The sequence below is a fragment of the Tachypleus tridentatus genome, chromosome 4 (assembly GCF_004210375.1).
Source record: "Tachypleus tridentatus isolate NWPU-2018 chromosome 4, ASM421037v1, whole genome shotgun sequence".
NCBI lineage: Eukaryota > Metazoa > Arthropoda > Merostomata > Xiphosura > Limulidae > Tachypleus > Tachypleus tridentatus.
In genome coordinates, this window is record NC_134828.1 from 24,657,368 (window position 1) to 24,678,923 (window position 21,556).

Below are 21,556 nucleotides of genomic sequence, written 5' to 3' on the forward strand. Positions count from 1 at the left end.
GTTTTCCATAGCCCAAAAACTTTAATAAAAGTTGAAAACCAGGTAAACACAAGTTCATGCCAGCACAACTTATTTAATTCAAATTGTAGAAACATCAGTAGAACTGAATTATTATAAATCATTACAGCTATACCATGCTTTGATGCAAATAACTCTTCAAACAAAAATATCACATCAATGTGACCTTAAGCAGGTGCAAAGTTAAATACTGACTGTCACAGAAGAAATCCATTCTTTGTATCATTTTGCATTGTGAAAAACAGGAAAACACCCATGCAAACAACTATTTGGTCATCATGCCAAGTATAGGGTCTTGTGTAAGCACCATTAGTTCTATAGAAATAATCCTTGTTACCTCGTTCACACTGCAATGGGTAGTTCTCCTTAATTTCAGAGAAGGATTCCTGATAGAGCAGATCCGAAGTATCTCCTGAGAGTTGGAAGTATATAACAATGTAAGAAGTTGGATTAGTTTTAATTATTAGTTTCAGTTTTGTTTGTCTTGTCCCTAATTTTTCATTTACAAGCCATTAGTTACTTCTTTACTCCTGTTTCTTTGTGAAAAAATCTAAAACAAAAATAAATTAAAAACTAACAATTTTAAATAACTGCAAAACTGCTTAAACAATGTTAAACTCTTTGAACCAGTACAGTAAAAATAAAATCAATATTTTTTTAGTCGGCATCATACTAATTAACTGAAAAAACTGCTTAAACAATATTTTAGTAAAATTTTTGAACCAGTAAACATAAAATCAGTTTTTACAGTATGCATTCAAACTAATTAAACTTTACAATAATAGTTAAAGAATTTAACTTAAATATTATTCATTATATGTGTTATTTTCAGACCAAATGAAAAGTATTTTAATTCATTAACATTATTTAATTTAACAAGCCTTGTAGTTAAGATGCATGGAGTCAAATCACAAACTTCACGGTGTTATTGTGTTACTGAAGAACAAGTACAATGTGTGTTAAAAGATTATGATCGAATCTAGAAAATGCATTACTAAAACATTATCAACCAAACTGTTTAATCCAATAGTTTCATACAAGTAAAATCAGAAGAATCTTTTGTGTTTACTTCAGCTAATTCCATCGACTATGTGAAAGAGATCTGCACAGTTCAAAGCAATAACACGACTGAGCTGAATTTCATATTCTTAGGCCCACCAACAGCAGAATAGCCAATGGTACCCACACTGAAATAATGGCCTACTTGGAACAAATGCGAAAAGTGAACTTTACTGTTAACACTTGTATAAAATTTCAGTAAAATATTCAACGGAAAATTTCGCAAATGATGTTAGGAAATGAATGGGGTGGTGCTTGTTTAAAAATAACAACAAACTGTGAAGATCCCTTTTCAGTAATGGTGCATGTGCTGAAAACGTTAAGTGTAATAACTCTTAAATATTCCCAAATATTGAAAGTGAAGAATACCTCTTGCCCAACGTGGCAGAGGAGAAACTGACCGTGGCGAATGAGTTGGCAGAGGGAGAAGGGGGGGAATAGGAGATGGAGTGGGAGAGGGTTGCTGTCGTACTGTTGGAGACACTGGTAAAGAAAAAGTTATTTGTTAATTAATACACTACAAAAAAAAAAAAAGGACAAATGTTAGCTGACTGTCTTTGTGCAATATTAAAAACAAAGAGGAAAGATATAAATATGTTTCTAACTATTTCCATTTTATTTTTCTTTGGAAGTGCTAGAATTCTCCTTTATGTTTATTCAGTTTAACCTTCTAAACATGTACAGAAACATTAAACTTTCTAATGACAGTTCTGAATCATAATTTTCTTTCTAAGCTGATGAAAAACAAGATGAATATTTCTATAACCAAAAAGTAAGCTCTCCCCATACACCCTAGTTAACTGATCTGTTGTACAGCTTTACAAAATAATACAGAAAAACAAAACGGTGACAAAATAACTTGTTTTTGTACTTGAAAAAGGAGAGTTTGCTCACATTGTTAACAAGTTAAACATTTATTACCATAGTTTTCAAAGGTGCATTTTTTCCTTTAAAACTCTAATTTATACAGAATAATAGCTGTGGCTTCAAGCTTCAAGAAACGTTTATTGGAATTTTACTTGTTTTGAGCAGACAATGTCAAATGAACAGACATTTTTTGCAATTACATTCTTAATTAACAATTCCTGACCAGAGAGAGAGAAAGCAGCAGTTAGCAGCATCCTACCATTCATCATCCATATTAAAGGATGGGTTGACAGTTTAAATTGAGGAATATTTTGTGGTATTGCACAGATGAAAACCAGGATTGTCAACACTGAATTCCAAAGCTCTACCACAATGAGGGGACAGAACTGTACAAATTCAGATGTCAGCAACATATTAATGTAGCAATAACAAGACAGTTGTCTCCCTGTTGCAATAGTCAGGGATTTTACATATCATAATATCAAAAACAACTCCCCAAGTAAACATGTGTAATCACTTTCCTCAATTTCATTTGGTTTGTGTCGTTTCTTTGTACTAATCATTAATGCACTGAATAAGACATCAACAATAAATAACTGAGTTCACTTAAACACTGTTAACCTGCTAAACAAATTACATTTTTCTGCAGTGGTCCATGAATACTTTCATACTCTTAAAAAAAAAAATTAAGGGTTTGTTTTACAACAAACAAGAATAGTACACTTAAGTAATGTGTGTGGTTCCACGTATTAATAACATTTCTTTACTGACCCAACATGGGTTTTCTATGAGAAGATATACAGATTAGCAATTATAACGAGTGATGAAACTTTATATATATAAATACCATGTCACTTAATGTTGACTTCACAAAAACACAACTGTATTTTTAACAATAGTAAAAAAAAATACTAGTTCTGAAATGTTATTACAGGATGGAAAAATCCTTGCTATGTAATATTTTCTACCTAAGTACCTTTGTCAGAGAAGAAGTGATAATGTAGAGGAGAGGAGCATTTTCCATCCTCCATCATTTGCTCACCCTCCAGGTTATTTGAGACTGAAAAGAATAGCACCAGGTTAGTTTATTATATACAATATGACTAGTGAATACCCACTCCAGTGACACCGAGGTACAGTTTGGCCACTAAATACAAATATTTTCAAATTCAGAATACACAAGTAACAAAAAAAGGTGTTACAACAGTATATTTTAATATCCAGTATTTTTGTTTTTTATACCTTAACAACAGAAGGTGATGACCTCTCAATAGCTTGACACTCAACTGACCATGACAGCTTTAACTTGCATCTTCTCATATGTTCAATCCACATGCTGTTAGCTAATCCATTTATTCACCTACGATTGTTTTAAAGGTGTTTGTGTTCACTAATGATTATCACCTTAAATCTGTATGCTGTTAACTCAACTATATTTTCAGAATTAATCCAGCTTTTACAAGATCTGGACAAGAACTTGGTAACTTTTTCACACCTTTACTGTGTGGACTAAAAGGATAAATCCCATAGTTATTTATAGTGAGACACTTTAACAACTCCTACTGTCTGGCTACCACATTCCTCCTTGTTCACAAATAACTCCCACCCTTGGGCATAATTTAAGTCTAGGAATGGGATAGTGCGAGCTTGGAACCAATATTTTTTTTTTTTTATGTCCCAGAATTAAATATAGAAACTCTTGCATGCAAAGCAGGTATTCTATACCTGAACTAGAAAGGTTAATCCCTATAGCTACTGGTAGTAGAACACTTATTAACCTTTCTCAAACAGAGTCATGAGTTAACCACATGCTGAGTGCCTGTATTTATGTGGTAATCCACCTTCTGCTGGTTTTGAAATCAAATCCAAGCAAATACCCTACTACTGGAACAAAAGGTTTAATTCATGCTTATAAGACACCTTAATCAGCTCAAAATACTTGCTAACAATCTCCTTACCTTGCCTGCTGTACAAACAAAAGTATATCTTAGTATAAAATCAAATTATGTGATGTCACTTGAATCATTTAGCCATGAGTGCTTTAATCTATATCAGAAACAGATGATAGCCTTTTAATTATTTACTAATCCAACAAGTCAAACTTATACCAGTACCAAATATTGTACAATCTCTTACTATTCAGAGACTTTATCACTACTAACTAAAAAACACATTTATTCCAAATATTAAACAAACATTCTGAAAACAACAATATAATAAAGAATCCTTTAAACACACAAATCATTTGTTCAACTTTTAATGTATTTACAATGAAAACTATGTTTTAATGAAGATGTGATCTAGTATCATGACATGTTTTATCACTCTTTAATATGTCTCTACAGAGAACTTGAAGATTTTGTTTTGGCCAATGACTAACATTAGCCTACTTTTCAAGGCCTTCAGTAACACACACAAGACTTTGGTTTTTGTATTTTTAAAACTTTAAACTAGAAACATTTAAGGCTCTGCAGGAACCATGTTACAAATCACTCACCCACATATGTACCTCAGTGGTAGATCTAGTTATTACACTCTTAACCTGTTATATGTTCTTCACACAAAATCCAAATGCAGAAATTTAAAATACAAAACAAGAAACATTTCTTCACTTGTTCAACTTGGTCATGTTTTGTATTCAGCATGTATTTTATCCAGTAAAATACAAAAAGCAGGTATTTTATTAAAAATTATTTATAATACAACTCCACAAACTTCTGTTGAGTGAAGTTATTAATACTAGTCATAAATAAAATACAGTGAAACTAATTCATGTTTGACAGATGCTCTGTACAACACCAGTCAATCTCTTTTCACATCAATGACTCTCATGCTTGTAATGAACAAAAATTATTAATGTGTGTGTGTGTGTGTTTTCTTATAGCAAAGCCACATTGGGCTATCTGCTGAGCCCACCCAGGGCAACTGAACCCCTGATTTTAGCATTGTAAATCCAGAGACATAGGGCAAAAATCATTAACACAATGTATATATAACACTGGAAAACAAGACTTTTTTTTCCTTCTTTTATTAAATTCTTCTACTGGTTTCATGACTTCACAGGAAATTATGACTTGAACATTTTTATGAAGTTTCAAATAAAGATGAATCCTTGGTAAAAGATAAAATCAAATTTTTATTCTGTTGAAGGAATAAACCCAGAATTACAGTTAACTTATTAAAAAAAAAAGATTTTTCCTTAAAATTAAGGGAAGAATAATCTAACATTAAAACAACAAAAGACACTCAGGAAAATTAATAATTCTAACTTATTTTAAAAAATAGGTAAAAGTAAAATATGGATAATAATAACCCAATAATTTTATAATCAGATACTTCATAAGCAAGTAAGCAATATAGAAGTTTGCCCAAAAAATGAAAAGTTCAAATAAATTGAGATATATAAAACTTTCAATAAAAAAAAATAATTTTGTTCACTAATGTAAGGCGATATTAAATAACAAGGAAAAATAGTTTAAGTAATTCAGAAATTATGTATTTACAGACTTGTTTGTTTTTAAATTTCATGTAAAGCTACATGAGGGCTATCTGCACTTGCCATCCCTAATTTAGCAATGTAAGACTAGAGGGAAGGCAGCTGGTCATTACCACCCACTGCCAACTCTTGGATTACTCTTATCAATAAATATTGGGACTGACCATTATATTTTAACACGCTCACAGCTGAAAAGTTGAGCAGATTTGATGTGACAGGGATTTGAACCCTTGACCCTCGGATTATGAGTGGAGTGCCTTAACCCCCTGGCCATGCTAGATCAATAACTTATTGTTGGAAACAAGTGATGATATTCACATTGCAAAACCTTCCAACATTTGAAGCAGACTGATTGTTAGGAAAGAATTAAAGTATTACCAAACATTTAAGTGACCTTTTACACATATTATTAACACATTTTTTATCTTATATTCCTAGTCATGTATTAGGGATGATTTTGTATTTGTTAAAAAAATTACTAAGGAAACTAAAAGATAATCAAGAGTTTTGTTTATTTAGACATGGTAGCTCTGTATCAAAGAATTGAAGACCAATACAGACTTAAAGCTATGGAAGATATAAATAAATAAATAATTATTTAATACCAAATTTAATGAATGTTTGGAGACATCACTAGAGGTTTATTGAATTATAATTAATACACTACTCAATTATTTTAAAATATAATTTTGTAGCTCATGTGAAACTTTGTGGAAAATATTTTGATGATTGTTTTGTAATCTGGAAAGATATTCAAAATAATAAGTTTGTTGGGTTTTTAAATTCAATAAACATGGACATCAAGTATACCTTTGAAAGAAACAATAAAGGCTTGTCCTTTTCAGATGTGTTGTTTCAAAAGAAAAGGAAAGTGTATCTGATATTTCTTACAAACCAACAAACTATTATCAAATAAGTGGATTTTTTAAACAATCATCCCAAACATAAAATTAAATATTCCTCTAAATTTTGCAAGTAAATTATATTGTTTGGTTTCCAATAAAAAAAAAACAAGAGGTATAATAATAGATTCTTACAACTAAAAGAATTTTTAGTTCAGTGTTACTATCTGGAAAAAAATTATATTAAATGGTTTTGAAATTGCAAAGAACTTTTTCAGTATAAAATATTTAGACAGAGGTTAGTAAACTGAAGAGAATGTTACAACCTTTTCTTGTGACTCATCATCCATATAAATGTGGATAATATACAATTTATATATTATCCACATATATATGGATATATGTAAGAAAGCAAAGTGAAGTCACTGAAAATTTATTAAGCGTATTTATCCTTTGAATTTTTTTCTAATTAAAATTTGTTAATACACAATTAAAACAAATATTAAGTAAAAATTAAAAGATGTACTTAAAAACATTTTATGAAGAAGACATTCTAAACATTTGTACAGATTATTGAATAAATACAAAGAAAAGATAATTTATAAAGGTATCTTTACTTGTGACAGAATTGTGGTTTACGTAATTTAGAGAATTCTACTATAATAACAACAAACAATAGCAAAGACATTTTTTTTTGTTTTTATTAATAATTCATTTATTTGAAATTGAGAAAATATATCCTTCAAAATATGTAAATTGTAGTTACTTATATATTGATAAAACAATTTAAGATTAAGGATAAATGTACATGAATTCCATGTTAGATGTCCTGAAAAAAACCCACTGTCAGTAAAACATTTTGAGGAATGTATTTTAAGAAAATTTAAAATTCTAAAAGACCCATATTTTCATGCCTTCCCTTTTTGGTAATGTGAAACATAAGATTATTTTCCAAAAATATATTTTATTTCTTTTAGTGCTACTTTAAATAGGTAGAAATAAGAGGACAGAAGTCAAATAAGATTGTGTGAAATTAATAAGAATTGGGAAATTACAAAAACAGTTACTAAGATTAACAGAAAATAAAAATCAAGTAAGAAATTATAGGATAAATAAATTTAATTTTTATTATTATAATAATAAAATATATAATAAGAATAAGATTTTAATTAAAATTAATTTATTTATTCATTTGTGTGTATTTGTATAGTACTTTATCTACACACATAGTGTACTATGTATTTGTACACTTGGAAAGTATGTGTATTTAATTTAGATTTCTGCTCAGCTGAAAAGCAGTACTTGTGTATTTTTTATTATAAATTCTCAGTTAAATTATTTCCTGATGTGTGATCTTTGAAGTCATGAAACCAGTAGAAGGAAGTAATATAAAAAAAAAGCCCTTACTGATATTTTGGTTTCATTACATACATGCATATAGCACACATAAATACAATTGCATATATGTATTAATAGCAATGATATCTCAATTAGCAGGAAGGTAACTGTGTGTATATATTAGTAATTTTCAAACTAATATTGTACTTGCTTGAACCACAAAGTAATAAATGTTTTATTTACGTTATATCAGAAAGTACTTCAAGTACGATAAGTATAAAAATTAAATGAAACAAAATTCAACAATGAAATAATGCACCTTTTGTCTTAAATTAAAGGAAAATGTAGTTGTGTGTATATCTGGAGTAATGGTTATAATGACAGTTTACCTCCCCCTCCAAAAAAAGACAATTAAATACAAATAACACAAGAAACTTAGATATATATAGAGTAATTTAAGTAGAAAACCTGATATTGTACGAGACCAATCAGAATGTTGCAGTTCTTCATTACACAACAAAATATCAATATGTGAAAAATCAACTGTTTTCTGTTATACAGCAAATTCTATAAAGACATCAAAATAAAAGGAGAAACTGCAAAACTTGGGTGAACTTGCTATCAGTTAAAAGCAATGAGTGGGAAAAAAAAAAAAAAAAAAATAAAATGTGAAATAAAAATGAACACACCATGCCTAGTGTCACTATATATATATATATATTATATTAAGTTGTGGATTCAAATCTTAATTCAGTTGGTAAGTGGAAAAATTCCAACCAAAAACTATCATGCCTAAATCAGGCACATTAATAAATAAAAATCTTTCAGGTAGCAGTCACATTCTCAGGAGCAAGCCCAAAAATGATGGGAAAACCACTACCTCTCTTGGGTGGACGCTGAGGACGTTCTATTGGGGCAAACATAGAGCTAAAATCCATACTAAAAATGTCACTGAAATCAGGATACTTGATCGGCTCTCTGGCAGAGGTCTCTAGAAAATCAATGTTAGGCTTCAGATATCTTTAAAAACTAAATGGATTTCTTGTTCTCTTTACACCATCATGGAAATCATTACATTTAATTAACTGAAAAAAACATTTAACTTCATTATATGGTAGGCAAACATGTAAATAATCATTCAATAGTTTATTTCTTTATTTTGGATAACTGGGTTATCTGTGCTAGCAAATAATTTTTGATTGATAGACTAGAGAAATAGTAGCTAGTACACAACACTCATCACAGCTCTTTGACAACTCTAATCAAATAACTAAATCTTACTACTTGGATCTTAACACACTCGCCTATGGTTCCAAGGTGTGATTTTGCAGTAACAGAACACAAATCAAGAATCCTCAGATCCAGTCCGACGTACTAACCATTACTTAAAATAAAGAGCTAAACATACAGTTGAGAATACTGAGGATCTATAATACTGACACCTTCTTATAAAACACTAAAAGTGAATCCTAAGTAAGTATACTTTTGATAATACAATCTTTTCAAGCACCTCAAATAAGTTACCTTGTTACTGAGGTGACGGCATATTATGTAACAGAAAATCAACCAGTCTTAATTTCAACAAACATTTCAAATTTGTATAGTAATTTGATATATTTAGTCAATATAGAATATCAATACGAAATATTTTGTGCTATAATAGTATACACATACACAGCTCTATTTTTTTTAAAGTTCTAGAAGACAATAGATTTAATCTAAAAAATATTTTCTTTATTTTGAACAGTAACTTCGAGAAATAATATACTAAGGCACACCACACCTTACAATATCACCTGTCTCACTTTTGTTAGCTTGTATACGAGACACAAATAGGTTCTGCATAGAGTGATGACTTGGAAAAAGAAAGCACTCACTACAAACAAACTTTAGGTTCAAAATCATGATTTCTCTTTGTAATGTTCAATGTACAGTTGTTGGACTGTAAATGGCATTATTAATCAAAAATTTTAATACAAAGAAACTGATAACTGAAACAAAAAACTGGCCATTAAGAAATTACTAGTTTTACTGAACTGAGAAATTCTCTCTAATCTTTTTTATTTAATATTATTGTCAAACACATGGAAGAACCACGTCACTTAAAGACCTGCAAATCAGACATTAACTCCACTGTTTTTTTCTTTCGAGAAAACATAACTCTAATATTCAACAACAATGCAGAAAGCACATCTTACGGGTTTCCTAACATCTGATCCTTGATGATGTTAGTTTCTTTCTGTAACATGATACTGTAAGTGTTCTAAACCAAGTTAAATAACAAACACAAACCAACTCCTCAGAAAACTAAACTCCTTTACTTGTATGACTAGGCTTAAATTCTACAACACAGTTTCAGTGTCTTAAATGTTTTCTAAACAAGTTTACAGCTGTTTTTGATGTTTATCATATTCTCTTTAAAATAAAAAAATTCATTCATTTGTGAGAAAAAAAATTAATTACTTCTAAAAAAAAACCCAAAAGTGGAAACAAATAAATGTTATGATTAATCATATAACTGAAAATATACAGAGATGGCAACATTCAGCAGCTTAAAAAAATGGACAAATGGACCATATATAGAAAGTAATATTAATAAATTACCATAATTATCTCTACACTATATGCTTATAAATGTGCAATAATTACAACTAATAAAAATATTAATCTCAGCACATTTCTAAATCAATCAAGATAATACTTCAAGTTTCTTAAAACTTCCATCACCATATTACATGTAACAATTAATGCATGTACAAAATGTTTGTAAAACAAATTATGTTATATTTTTATGACTCACCAGTGATGTAAAGATTTTGCATGTCTGGGGGTGGAGGGACCTCTGGAGGTTCTACTTCAGGCGTGATGGTTACAGCATAACGTACCTGACCCACTGAAGTTATCAACTACAACAGAAATAAGCTGTGGTTTAAATATTTCTATAACTGAAAGATCTTACGATAATAATAAAACCAACAAATTCCTACTTCTTAAGTATTTAGTCACCTTTATTTAGAAGTACCACATTCTACAGCTGTGACAATGCTTTACCAAGGCATCCTTTCAACCATACTATAATTAAAGAGTTGGTATAAATTGACAGGTTGGGAAATTCAGTAGGAGTATTTAAATTTTCATTTTATTTTCAGGACATCAGTTTAATATCAGTTAAATAAGTTGCTTAAAGTAGTGACACTGCACATCTTAATAGAATCTTCAAAACAGTTTGCAACACCCAAGAAAGTAATGGCAGCTCTTACACATACAAATAATCCTATGTTTGCTACCAGTGTACGTACAAGCTCAACTTGAAACCAGCTTTACTTCACTTGTTTAACTACAACATTAGTCGTAAAATGATTGTGTGCCCCAACGAAGTGTAGTGTGTATATTTTTATATTTTAATTATTAATGCATGTTGGCAGCTTTGGCACACAAAAATTCCATATCAAGCATCAACCACATAAATGGAAGAACAAAAAACAGCAATTCACAAAGCTTAGCAACTATTTCCAAAACAAAGTTTCTCATTAATGACAGGAGACATTAAACTTACAAACCACAGGTGGCATATATGATTACTAAGGCCAGTGTGAACAAGTAACTTAATAGCAGGAGTCTGTACTTTGGACTGCAGAAGTCAAATGCAACACTTAACTTGATTGTTTCTGTATCTTTATGTTAACCTGAGATACCATTTAATAAAGTTCAGTAACAAGATTCTTGTAGCTAAAGTCCACCGCTAAGAATATACCCCAATAACATCAGACAAACTGGCAAGAAACAAATAACAAATGGCCTGGGAAGGAGTAAAGAAGTTTTTAGTTTTATAACCAATAATAACATACAGTTTATAGTAGCATAAAGACATTCAAGTATAAAAAAAAATTACCGAGTGAGGAAAATTTGGCTGAACACCCATCAGACCTAAATAATGTAATTTATCGAAAACATTAGCCATTTACTCCTTCTGCTTGCAACAGTTTTAATAATTTCTTTGTACACATCTGAAAATTTGGATAAAATACCAAACACTCACAGCCTTATTTGATTCTCGCCATCGAGATATAGCTCGCTGATCTGTAGGATCCATGGCAACTGCTTTAGCATCCTGTACCATGGGAGTTACAGCTGTGTAATTAAAAAAACAAGAGACAATGGTTACCAGAAGATACCATAAACTCATTTACAATGTATTATAGTTTACATTATCCAGTCCAGAGAAGCATTTATTGTATATTTTTTAACACTGAAAAGTTATTGAGCACTTCCGAGTTGTAACACTGTATTTTCATTAAGTCACAAATACATGTTCATTTATCAAACAAATTAAAGCACTGAAATGCCCCTGGTGGAGATAATAAAAAACGATGTAAATTATTTTTTTTTTTTTACTAACCTCTGATGTTTCAGAAAGTTGAGAAAAACATTTCTCCTACAATAACGTTTCTAGAATGCATTTATAAAAAAATAAAGTGACTTTGCAAATATAAATTTCTGTAGTTTAGTTCACTAAAAACTCTGATCACACCCATTTTGTTATACAAATAATCACTGCTTAATTATTGCATGGATAAACAGTCACTGGTGGCAGTAAGAACATTGTTTATGTTGATACAGAAATAAGGTAAATACAAAAGTTACACCTGTAATCTCAAGTGTTTCTTACTATTCTTTATCTCAGGCCTTTCTCGTCCTAGAATAGCAAACAGGATCCTTAATAATGTGACTTAGATCCAAGTATGTAAAATGAAACATTATCACTACCTCCATGAATCTTACTAAATCACTTCTTTACAGGGAATATTGTAACATACAAACATGAAATCACTCACTACGATGCAATGTGCAAGTTGTGTGTAGTGAATGGTATACAAGTAAGGCAGTTTTAAGGGGTACAGCTTTGTATGGTAAAAGTCACTAAAAAACTGGCTTAGATTTGTATAATAAGAATTCATCTGCAAAAAGGTGCAGTTTTGAATTATTGTAGTGGCTTAGAAAAAAAAAAGGTGTAATCAGAATACCTAGTTTACAATAACTAATAATTAAATGGAATATAAAAAAACTAATTTATCAGGACACAGTTTAAAATAATATATAAAGTTCCTATATTAGGACAATTTAAAATTAATAGTTAAAACAAATTTATCATGATATCTAGTTTAAAGTAACTAATAATACATAAAGCTAATTTATCAGAAAATTTATTTTAAACTAATAATATATAAAGCTAGTTTATCAGGACACTTAGATTAAAATTAATAATATATAAAGCTAATTTATCAAGACTCCTAGCTTAAAATGGCAAATAATACAAAGCTAATTTATTAAGATACCTTGCTTAAAATAACTTGTACAGTAGTCCCTCTTAGATATGACCAACCTAACTGACACAATAAAATGTCACATAACAGGAAATTATTATTCAAAGAATCAATAACCAGATAACTAACAACCAACTTCAAGATGTGCCAGTTGACATTTCCAGGGGCTTAGCATGATTAATATACTGTACAGGCAAATTCAGATATCTTAACAAATTGATACACTGCATAATAATAGTTGCTATGAATAACTGTTTTGTGTGTGTTTTGTGTAAAATTTATTCATCGATAACATTCAATAAACAACACGATATCACATTTTTATTACGTACATAAAATATTACAAACTGACAATATCCATTTCATTAAAGAAAACAAACTATCTATCTTTACTTGTTTGGCACATTTAATGGAGTCACTTTGAATGTTCTTCAAACTATCTTTACTTGTTTGGCACATTTAATGGAGTCACTTTGAATGTTCTTCAAACTATCTTTACTTGTTTGGCACATTTAATGGAGTCACTTTGAATGTTCTTCAAACTGAGTCTGGCAGTTATTATACTAAGTAGCATTTCATTGTCAGCTTTTAGTACACAATTTTTGTATCAATTTATAAAACAGCATGCAATAAATGTCCCAAATTCTACATTAGATAAAGTGAAAGATATTTGGAAACCAGATTCACTGAACATGACAGGAAAAAAAAAAAAATTTACCACCATTGAAACTCAAAAATTCACAGTATATCTATACAAACTGTATAATTTTAAACAAAGGACCAAACACTGGAAGCTATGTATCTTAAACAAAATACCCCCACCTAAAACCAAACTTTCACCTTGAAACTTGGACACTTTGATTCCAACTCTGAAAAGGGACCATTCTACAAAATTGAAATAATCAGTCGAGAAATAAGAATAAATATTTCAGCTACATTAGTGTTAAACAGTAGTCAATACCTTGTAAGGTAATACATTCTGAATACAGACACTACATAAAATGTAATATGTCACGTTAAAACAATTTCAGGTTGACTAAAATTTCTCTAATTTTTTGTTTCATTTATTTTGTTGCTTTTGTTCATTTCATGGTTTTATATAAATACTTACAGTCTCGTGTTCATATCATGATTGTATACCAACACTTCCGGTCTCGTGTTCATATCATGATTGTATACCAACACTTCCGGTCTCGTGTTCATATCATGTTTTCATACCAACACTTCCGGTCTCGTGTTCATATCATGTTTTCATACCAACACTTCCGGTCGCGTGTTTATATCATGTTTTCATACCAACATTTCCGGTCTCGTGTTTATATCATGTTTTCATACCTACACTTCCGGTCCCGTGTTCATGTCATGTTTTCATACCAACACTTCCGGTCTCGTGTTCATGTCATGTTTTCATACCAACACTTCCGGTCTCGTGTTCATGTCATGTTTTCATACCAACACTTCCGGTCTCGTGTTCATGTCATGTTTTCATACCAACACTTCCGGTCTCGTGTTCATGTCATGTTTTCATACCAACACTTCCGTCTCGTCATATCGTTTTCATACCAACACTTCCGTTCATGTCATGTTTTCATACCAACACTTCGGTCCTTGTTCATGTCATGTCTCGTGTTCATGTCATGTTTTCATACCAACACTTCCGTCTCATGTCATGTCATGTTTTCATACCAACACTTCCGGTCTCGTGTTCATGTCATGTTTTCATACCAATACTTCCTCGTGTTCATGTCATGTCTACCAACACTTCGTGTGTCATGTCATGTTTTCATACCAACACTTCCGGTCTTTCATGTCATGTTTTCATACCAACACTTCCGTCTCGTTTCATGTCATGTTTTCATACCAATACTTCCGGTCTCGTGTTCATGTCATGTTTTCATACCAATACTTCCGGTCTCGTGTTCATGTCATGTTTTCATACCAATACTTCCGGTCTCGTGTTCATGTCATGTTTTCATACCAATACTTCCGGTCTCGTGTTCATATCATGTTTTTATATCAATACTTCCAGTCTTTTGTTCATATCATGTTTTTATATCAATACTTCCAGTCTTTTGTTCATATCATGTTTTTATATCAATACTTCCAGTCTTTTGTTCATATCTTTTTATATCAATACTTCTGGCCTTTTTCTACATGGTGACTTCCTATTTTTAGCTTAAGACAGTCACAGCTTTTCTGGATTCCTTGAGGCATTCCATTAGTCACACTTACTGCACAGATGGAGTCTGTCACTCAACAACTCAGCCATTAATAATCTTCACACCCAGCTAGTAAATCCTAATCAAGTTACTTAACATCTAGACCACTAGTACAAAATCTACTACATTCACCAGAAGAATAAATCTTAATTTCACAAGTGGGAACAAAGACAAACAACACTTTCTGACCACTCATGGTTACCTTTCAGGACCTGAAAGTCCTTAAAACAAAATACACGTATGTACCAGGAAGTTTGATTGAACACCCCAGGGTACCAATATACAAATGCTAAGTCATGAAGCAACCTCCAGTCATGTGACCTCTTTGTTCCATACTGTATACCCTGTATTAACGTCTGTGCAAATTACATTACTGATATGAAGAAAAAGTTGTTATAAAGAGGTCATTATTTATCCTTGTACTCCAAAATCACTAGTTTTCACATGAAGTCATTTGTGGGAGGTAAAAAATATAAACTATTTCTGTACAAAGAAAAAAAAAAAAGTCATATTTAAATAGAAGTCATTATACCCACCAGGGACCACTGTCAGTTAACATTTTCCTAAACTACTAATACTATAGCTATTTCTTGGTCTCCAGGGTTTTCACAGTATGTAACCATGGGTAATGCTTGCTCCAATCTCTTATACCCCACTAAAACACCTTTGGCAAAATCTGATTTCACCAACTTCAGTGCACCCTCTATGTAGGTGCTTTATATAAGCACCTTATCCCAATAATATAATCACTTTTAAAACAAACTGGCTCTTTAGTGTGAAGGCAGGATGGGAGAGTGTAGGGGAAGTAAGTATTATTGGATATATATTTGCAGTTTAGAAAAAATGTTAATTTCCAAAACATACTTACCATCTGCTGACAGTATAGCTAGAATCTCACACTGAGAAGGTGGAGAGGACAGTGCAGACGTGATCTATACAGGAAGTGTCTGTATAGAACAGGAGTGTACCAAGAGATAAAATGGTACAAGAGTGGGTAACTGCACTACATCCAAAACAGATAAGTTCTTTACCTGGAGCTTAGTTCCTATATTAAAGGTGGAATAGAATGTGAATGATCATCAACATCGGACACCCCCAACCTACATAGCCAAGGTTCCACAACTTGGGGTTGGAAGTAAGGGGTTGTGGTACCTATATCTCACATTGGTGGCTAGGGCAATATTATATATTGATTGGATCCCAACCTAAAGCCATATTGTGATGCATTTCACACCACCAGAATCATGATGAGAAAGTAAGCAGTACCTAAGTAAACAAACTTTCTTCTCCACAGCTGTAGAAGCCACAAAAGCAACACCTCAGGTTCGGAATTACGAGAGCGTGTGTATGTCGTACTCAACCAAAGGAACAGAACTCATCCAGTCTGGAATTATGAACATTCATTCTTCCTCCCCAAACAAGTAGACAGGGAAAAGTCAGTTTGCCCATGCAATTATGGAGAGGATGTGAAACCTGTTCTCAATCAAGGACCTAGAATTGGACAAGAAAGCCCGCTTTTGTAGCTTCTGAAAGGAAAATCTGAGAGTTGTTCTGCTAACTGACAGGCAGGAACCAGAAGAAGCCAGCCATCCATATTATCATGTATGCACAGGCTCAAGGAATGCAGGTGACAAAACAAACCTCCAACAACTCTGTAGAAGACACAAGATGCTGATGCAAAACCAAAATAATGAGCCCAGAACTATAGATAGTAATTGATCCTTGTGCACAAACGTCCTAGAAGATTCTGCTATGGGAATAAATTGATAAGCATTGGTATAATTGCATCTGATCATCCAGAGTCCTGGTGCAAAGTGCCATTGTATATTGAGCAACGATTCCATTGTAAGATAACTGTGCATGTGTGTATAAATCCATAGACTTATCACTGTGCTAGGACTTGTGAATTAAGGAGGATCTAAAAATTGGTTAGAATAGATCAATGATTGGATGCCAATCTAACATCTTCTTGGGTACCATGTATTAACAAGAAAAAATCATGGAAGAATGGGGTCAACCCTCTACTGCCTTTCTGACTAACAACGTTCTTGTGGCCTGGGAACAGAGCTCCACTCACCATGGATCTATTGGAGAAAAGGCAATAGGTTGGGCACACAATGGTAGAGATAATATAAATTGAATGGCTAATCCTGAAGCTAGAGCATGGAATTCCTATGGATCCCTGACAAGAGAGCTCTGGACATCCAGGTAATGATGTAATCATGCTCCCACTGCTCTCTCATCCCTGATATAGTTGCCAAGAACAGGATTGGTCTGCCCAAACCAAAGATCCTCAAGAATACATATGAACCCTATTATGGAAACCAATATACCTGGGAACTGAAGGAGGGTGTTACCATGGATTGATACTCCCAAATTAGAGCCAGAGAGACAAAAGGCAAAAAAGAAAAATGTAATTGGGAGGTGTCAATTTAGGATTCTAATGCATCTAGAAATCCAGAAAACAATGTGGGATAGAGAAATGAAACTGCTTCCAATAACTCCCTGAGGGCAGTATCAGAACCCCTTCTAACAAAGTGTCTCTACCCAATAAATCCAAACAATGAACCAGCCACAAAACCAAGGAAAGAATGGAAGAAGACAATCTGACTGTGGTACATGTCAGCAAAATCCCCAATTCGTCCTCAACTCACTGAGGGTAACACATTAATAAACTTCATACGAAATTTGCGTTGAAGATAAATCCTCCAAAACAGCTGTCAGTGTAAGAAGAATCCAAGAAAAGTGTAATCTGTATAAAGTGATCACAGGTTCCAATCTAGATCCCCACAGGTCCAAAAGAGGGAAGAGTCCATACATTGAGAGTCCAGAGAAGTCTCCTGGCAGTGATCAGCCAGAGAATATTGATCTGATAAACACTGGTAACAAAGCATAGCAATTCTGTCTGTAACTGTGCAGCAAGTCTCCCACCATGAAAAGCAATATCAGGAGAAAGAGGAAACCAAGTATTGACTTGCCATCCTTTCTCCATACTTGACAAAGACTAGTTTAACATATAATCCGTTTACCAAACATTTAGTACATCTCCCACCAGACTAGAGTACTACAGAAAATGGACATTGAAATCTGATGGTAGAAAATAAAATGTTACAATTTTATTTATAAAATAACAATCAGTCTAACCAAAAATCAAATATAATTAGATGATTACCACCAAATAAAATAATAGTTAACAGACAAGATTATGTTCATATGTAACTGGCATAGCTAAGTAGAAAATATAAAAAAAAGGAAGGAAGAACAACCTCCTTTACTTTGTTTTTACCCTACTTTAAATTTGATTGATTGATTGATTGATTGATTGATTTAGTGTTTTATGGCACAAAGCAGCGAAGCTATCTGCGCCAGACATTCGGTAAAAATGTAAACAAAATAAAAAAATAAATGTAGTAATAGACATAAATGGAAATGAAGGTAAAACAAAAAAGTATAAAACCAATGTTGACACCTAGTCTACAATATTAAGATAGAAGGCAGAGTATAAGAAGTTGTAAGGTATTTACTCTAGCAAAAAGGTAATGATCATAACCCGCCAGGAAGATTAACAGGTAAGTTCAAGAACCACCGTCAGTCACCTGAAGTTGGTCTTTCCAGTCCTGGTTCCGGGTTATGTGTCATAGCAACCAGTATCAAAATGTAAAAGAATAGAAGTTTTAAAAGATACATTGCAAAATTGTAACAATGAGCAGCCAAATGTCCAGTAAAAAGATAAAGTCAAGTAAATGGAGTAAAATTTGTAAAAGTAATTGAAGATAAAAGCAAAACGGCAATTAAAACAGAAAATGGCGTAAAAACCAATGTTGACATCCAGTCAACAAAGTTGTAAAGAACTACCTGTAGCAGAATGATCATAACCCGCCAGGAAGACTAACAGGTAAGTATAAAAACCACCGTCAGTCACCTGAAGTTGGTCTTTCCAGTCCTGGTTCGGGTTATGAGTCAATATGGCCAGTACTAAAAGTTAAGTAGTAAAAGTGTGAAATGATATGCAGCAAATGTATAATAACAACTTCGCCAGGACGACTAACGAGTAGTTCAAGCGGATAGTTCAAACAGTAGCGTTAGTCACCTGAAGTTGGCCTTTCCAGTCCTGGTGTCGAGTTATTTAATGTTCTGGCCATTGTCCAATGTCAAATTGAAGGAGAGATATTAAAACTGTAAAAAAAGAACCACAATTAAAAAGGTGTAATGAATAAATATGCAACACTTAAATGAGATTAAAAGGTTACTGGCCATTAAAAATTAAAACATTATCAAGGTGGACAGAGTCACCATCACCAATAACTCTGTCCAATGTTACAGATTGACCCTGGGAAAAAATATGTTTAAAATATTGCCGTCGTTGAGAATTGTAACGATGGCAAGAAAGTAAAACGTGGCTGATAGTGATTTGAGTGTTACACAAACTACACATTGGTGCATCAGTTCCAGATAAAAGAAAATGATGAGTTAAAAAACTGTGACCAATGAGTAGCCTAGTGAGAACAACTTCCTCCTTCTGAACTTTACGGAAGTTAGATGGCTAAAGTCCAATTTTGGGTTTGATTTGAAAAAGTTTGTTGTCACGTTGCTCACTCCAAGTGGACTGCCAGCTGGCACGGAGCCGAGCCTTGAAGACAACACCATAGTCCATGTATGGAATAGGCATAGGAGTGATGGTGCTGAAGCAGACATATTTAGCTGCCATGTCTACAAGCTCGTTCCATTGAAATACCAACATGGCCTGGTATCCAGAAAACTGGATTGAAGTAGCTGCTAATGAGAAATGGGCCAGTCGGTTTTGAATATCAGCGAGAATAGGATGTGAGCTAGCGTGTAGCGATTCCAAGGCAAGTATAGAACTAAGCGAATCAGTATAAATAGTGCAGTTGGAGTACTGCTCAGCTGCAATATGATCCAGGGCAAGAGATATGGCATACAGTTCAGCAGTGAACACAGAAGCTGTAGAAGGGATTCTGCGTGCAACTACTGACCCATAGCAAACCATAGCATAAATGGGAACTGAATGATTGTTTGAAAGATATTCATTGAATAAAAGACGGTACTTCCAATCTGGAGTATCTGCCTTTTTTAGGTGACTGAAAGAAAGGTCACATTTGGGGGCTGTAATAAGCCATGGTGGGATGGGCCAACCTGTGGAATCTGCAATGTTATCCAGGACAGACCCAATTCATCCAATTAGCCGGATCACGAAGGCCAAGCGGAGCAATGACAGATCGTCTGTTCTGAAAAAGTACTGCCCACCGAGGAAGGAAAACACATTTCCAGGTGGGATGCTTTGGTAAGGAATGAAGTTTCAAAGTATATTGTAAAGATAGTTGTAAACAGCGAAGGTGTAGAGAAGGTTCATGAGATTCAACATATATACTTTGAACTGGAGAGGTACGGAAAGCCCCAGTGCAGAGTCGAAGTCCTTGGTGATGAATGGGGTCCAGCATCTTTAAGGCCAAGGTCTGGCAGAGCCATAGACCATTGATCCATAATCGAGTTTCGATCTAACAAGAGCACGATATACCTTTAACAGTGAACAGCGATCTGCCCCCAACTGGTAGAAGAGAGAACACGGAGGATGTTCAGTGCTCTTGTGCATTTGACCCAAGCTGCTTTAAGTGTGGTATAAAGGTCAGTTTACGATCAAAGATAAGCACCAAGAACTTGGTCTCGGGACCACTGGCAGCAAAACTTCACCGATATGAAGTTCAGGATCAGGGTGAATACCCGTCGACGGCAAAGTGCATGCATCCAGTTTTGGAGAGAGAGAAATTAAAGCCGTTCGCCAGAGTCCACTTCCATTACACAATTGAGGGCGGTTTGTAGTTGCCGCTCAATATATCTCATGTTTGACGACTGACATGAGATGTGAAAGTCGTCGACATACAGCCCATTCAGCAACAGTGAGAGGGAGTTGTTCAGTGATGGCATTTATCTTTATACTGAAGAGTGTAACACTCAATACACAGCCTTGAGGGACTCCAAGTTCCTGTACAAAAGAACGGAAAAGTGTCGAACCCACACGAACTTGGAATCTCCTGTCCATTAAAAAATTTTTAATAAACATGGGTAGATGGCCACGTAACCCATATGTATGGAGATCTCGCAAGACGCCATACCTCCATGTTGTGTCGTAAGCCTTCTCTATGTCAAAGAATATTGATACAAGATGTTGGCGGTTGAAAAAGGCTTCTCTGATAGATGTTTCAAGACGAATTAGGTGGTCTGTGGTGGAGTCCTGTCGACAGAACCCACACTGGGTGGGCGAGAGGAGGTTGTGTGATTCAAGGAACCAAACAAGACGAGCATTAACCATCCTTTCTAATGTCTTACAGAGACAGCTCGTTAAAGCAATTGGACGGTAGTTTGAAGGAATCTTGG

General features: G+C 33.2%; 1 protein-coding gene across 11 annotated transcripts in view; it reads right to left on the bottom strand.

Annotated features, from left to right (window-relative positions):
* The window catches only part of LOC143248692 (vinculin-like), a 71,975-nt gene that overhangs the window by 13,692 nt on the left and 36,727 nt on the right, over nt 1-21,556 (bottom strand). For 2 of the 11 annotated variants that reach the window (XM_076497310.1, XM_076497311.1), the window contains exons 16-21: nt 11,660-11,751; nt 10,421-10,526; nt 8,501-8,611; nt 2,921-3,004; nt 1,447-1,560; nt 356-430 (exon numbers count right to left, since the gene is read on the bottom strand). In XM_076497310.1, the coding sequence (XP_076353425.1) occupies nt 356-430; nt 1,447-1,560; nt 2,921-3,004; nt 8,501-8,611; nt 10,421-10,526; nt 11,660-11,751 (582 nt within the window). The remainder of the gene's footprint in view (nt 1-355; nt 431-1,446; nt 1,561-2,920; nt 3,005-8,500; nt 8,612-10,420; nt 10,527-11,659; nt 11,752-21,556) is intronic. The other 9 variants (XM_076497319.1, XM_076497321.1, XM_076497314.1 and 6 more) reach the window with 8 other exon arrangements.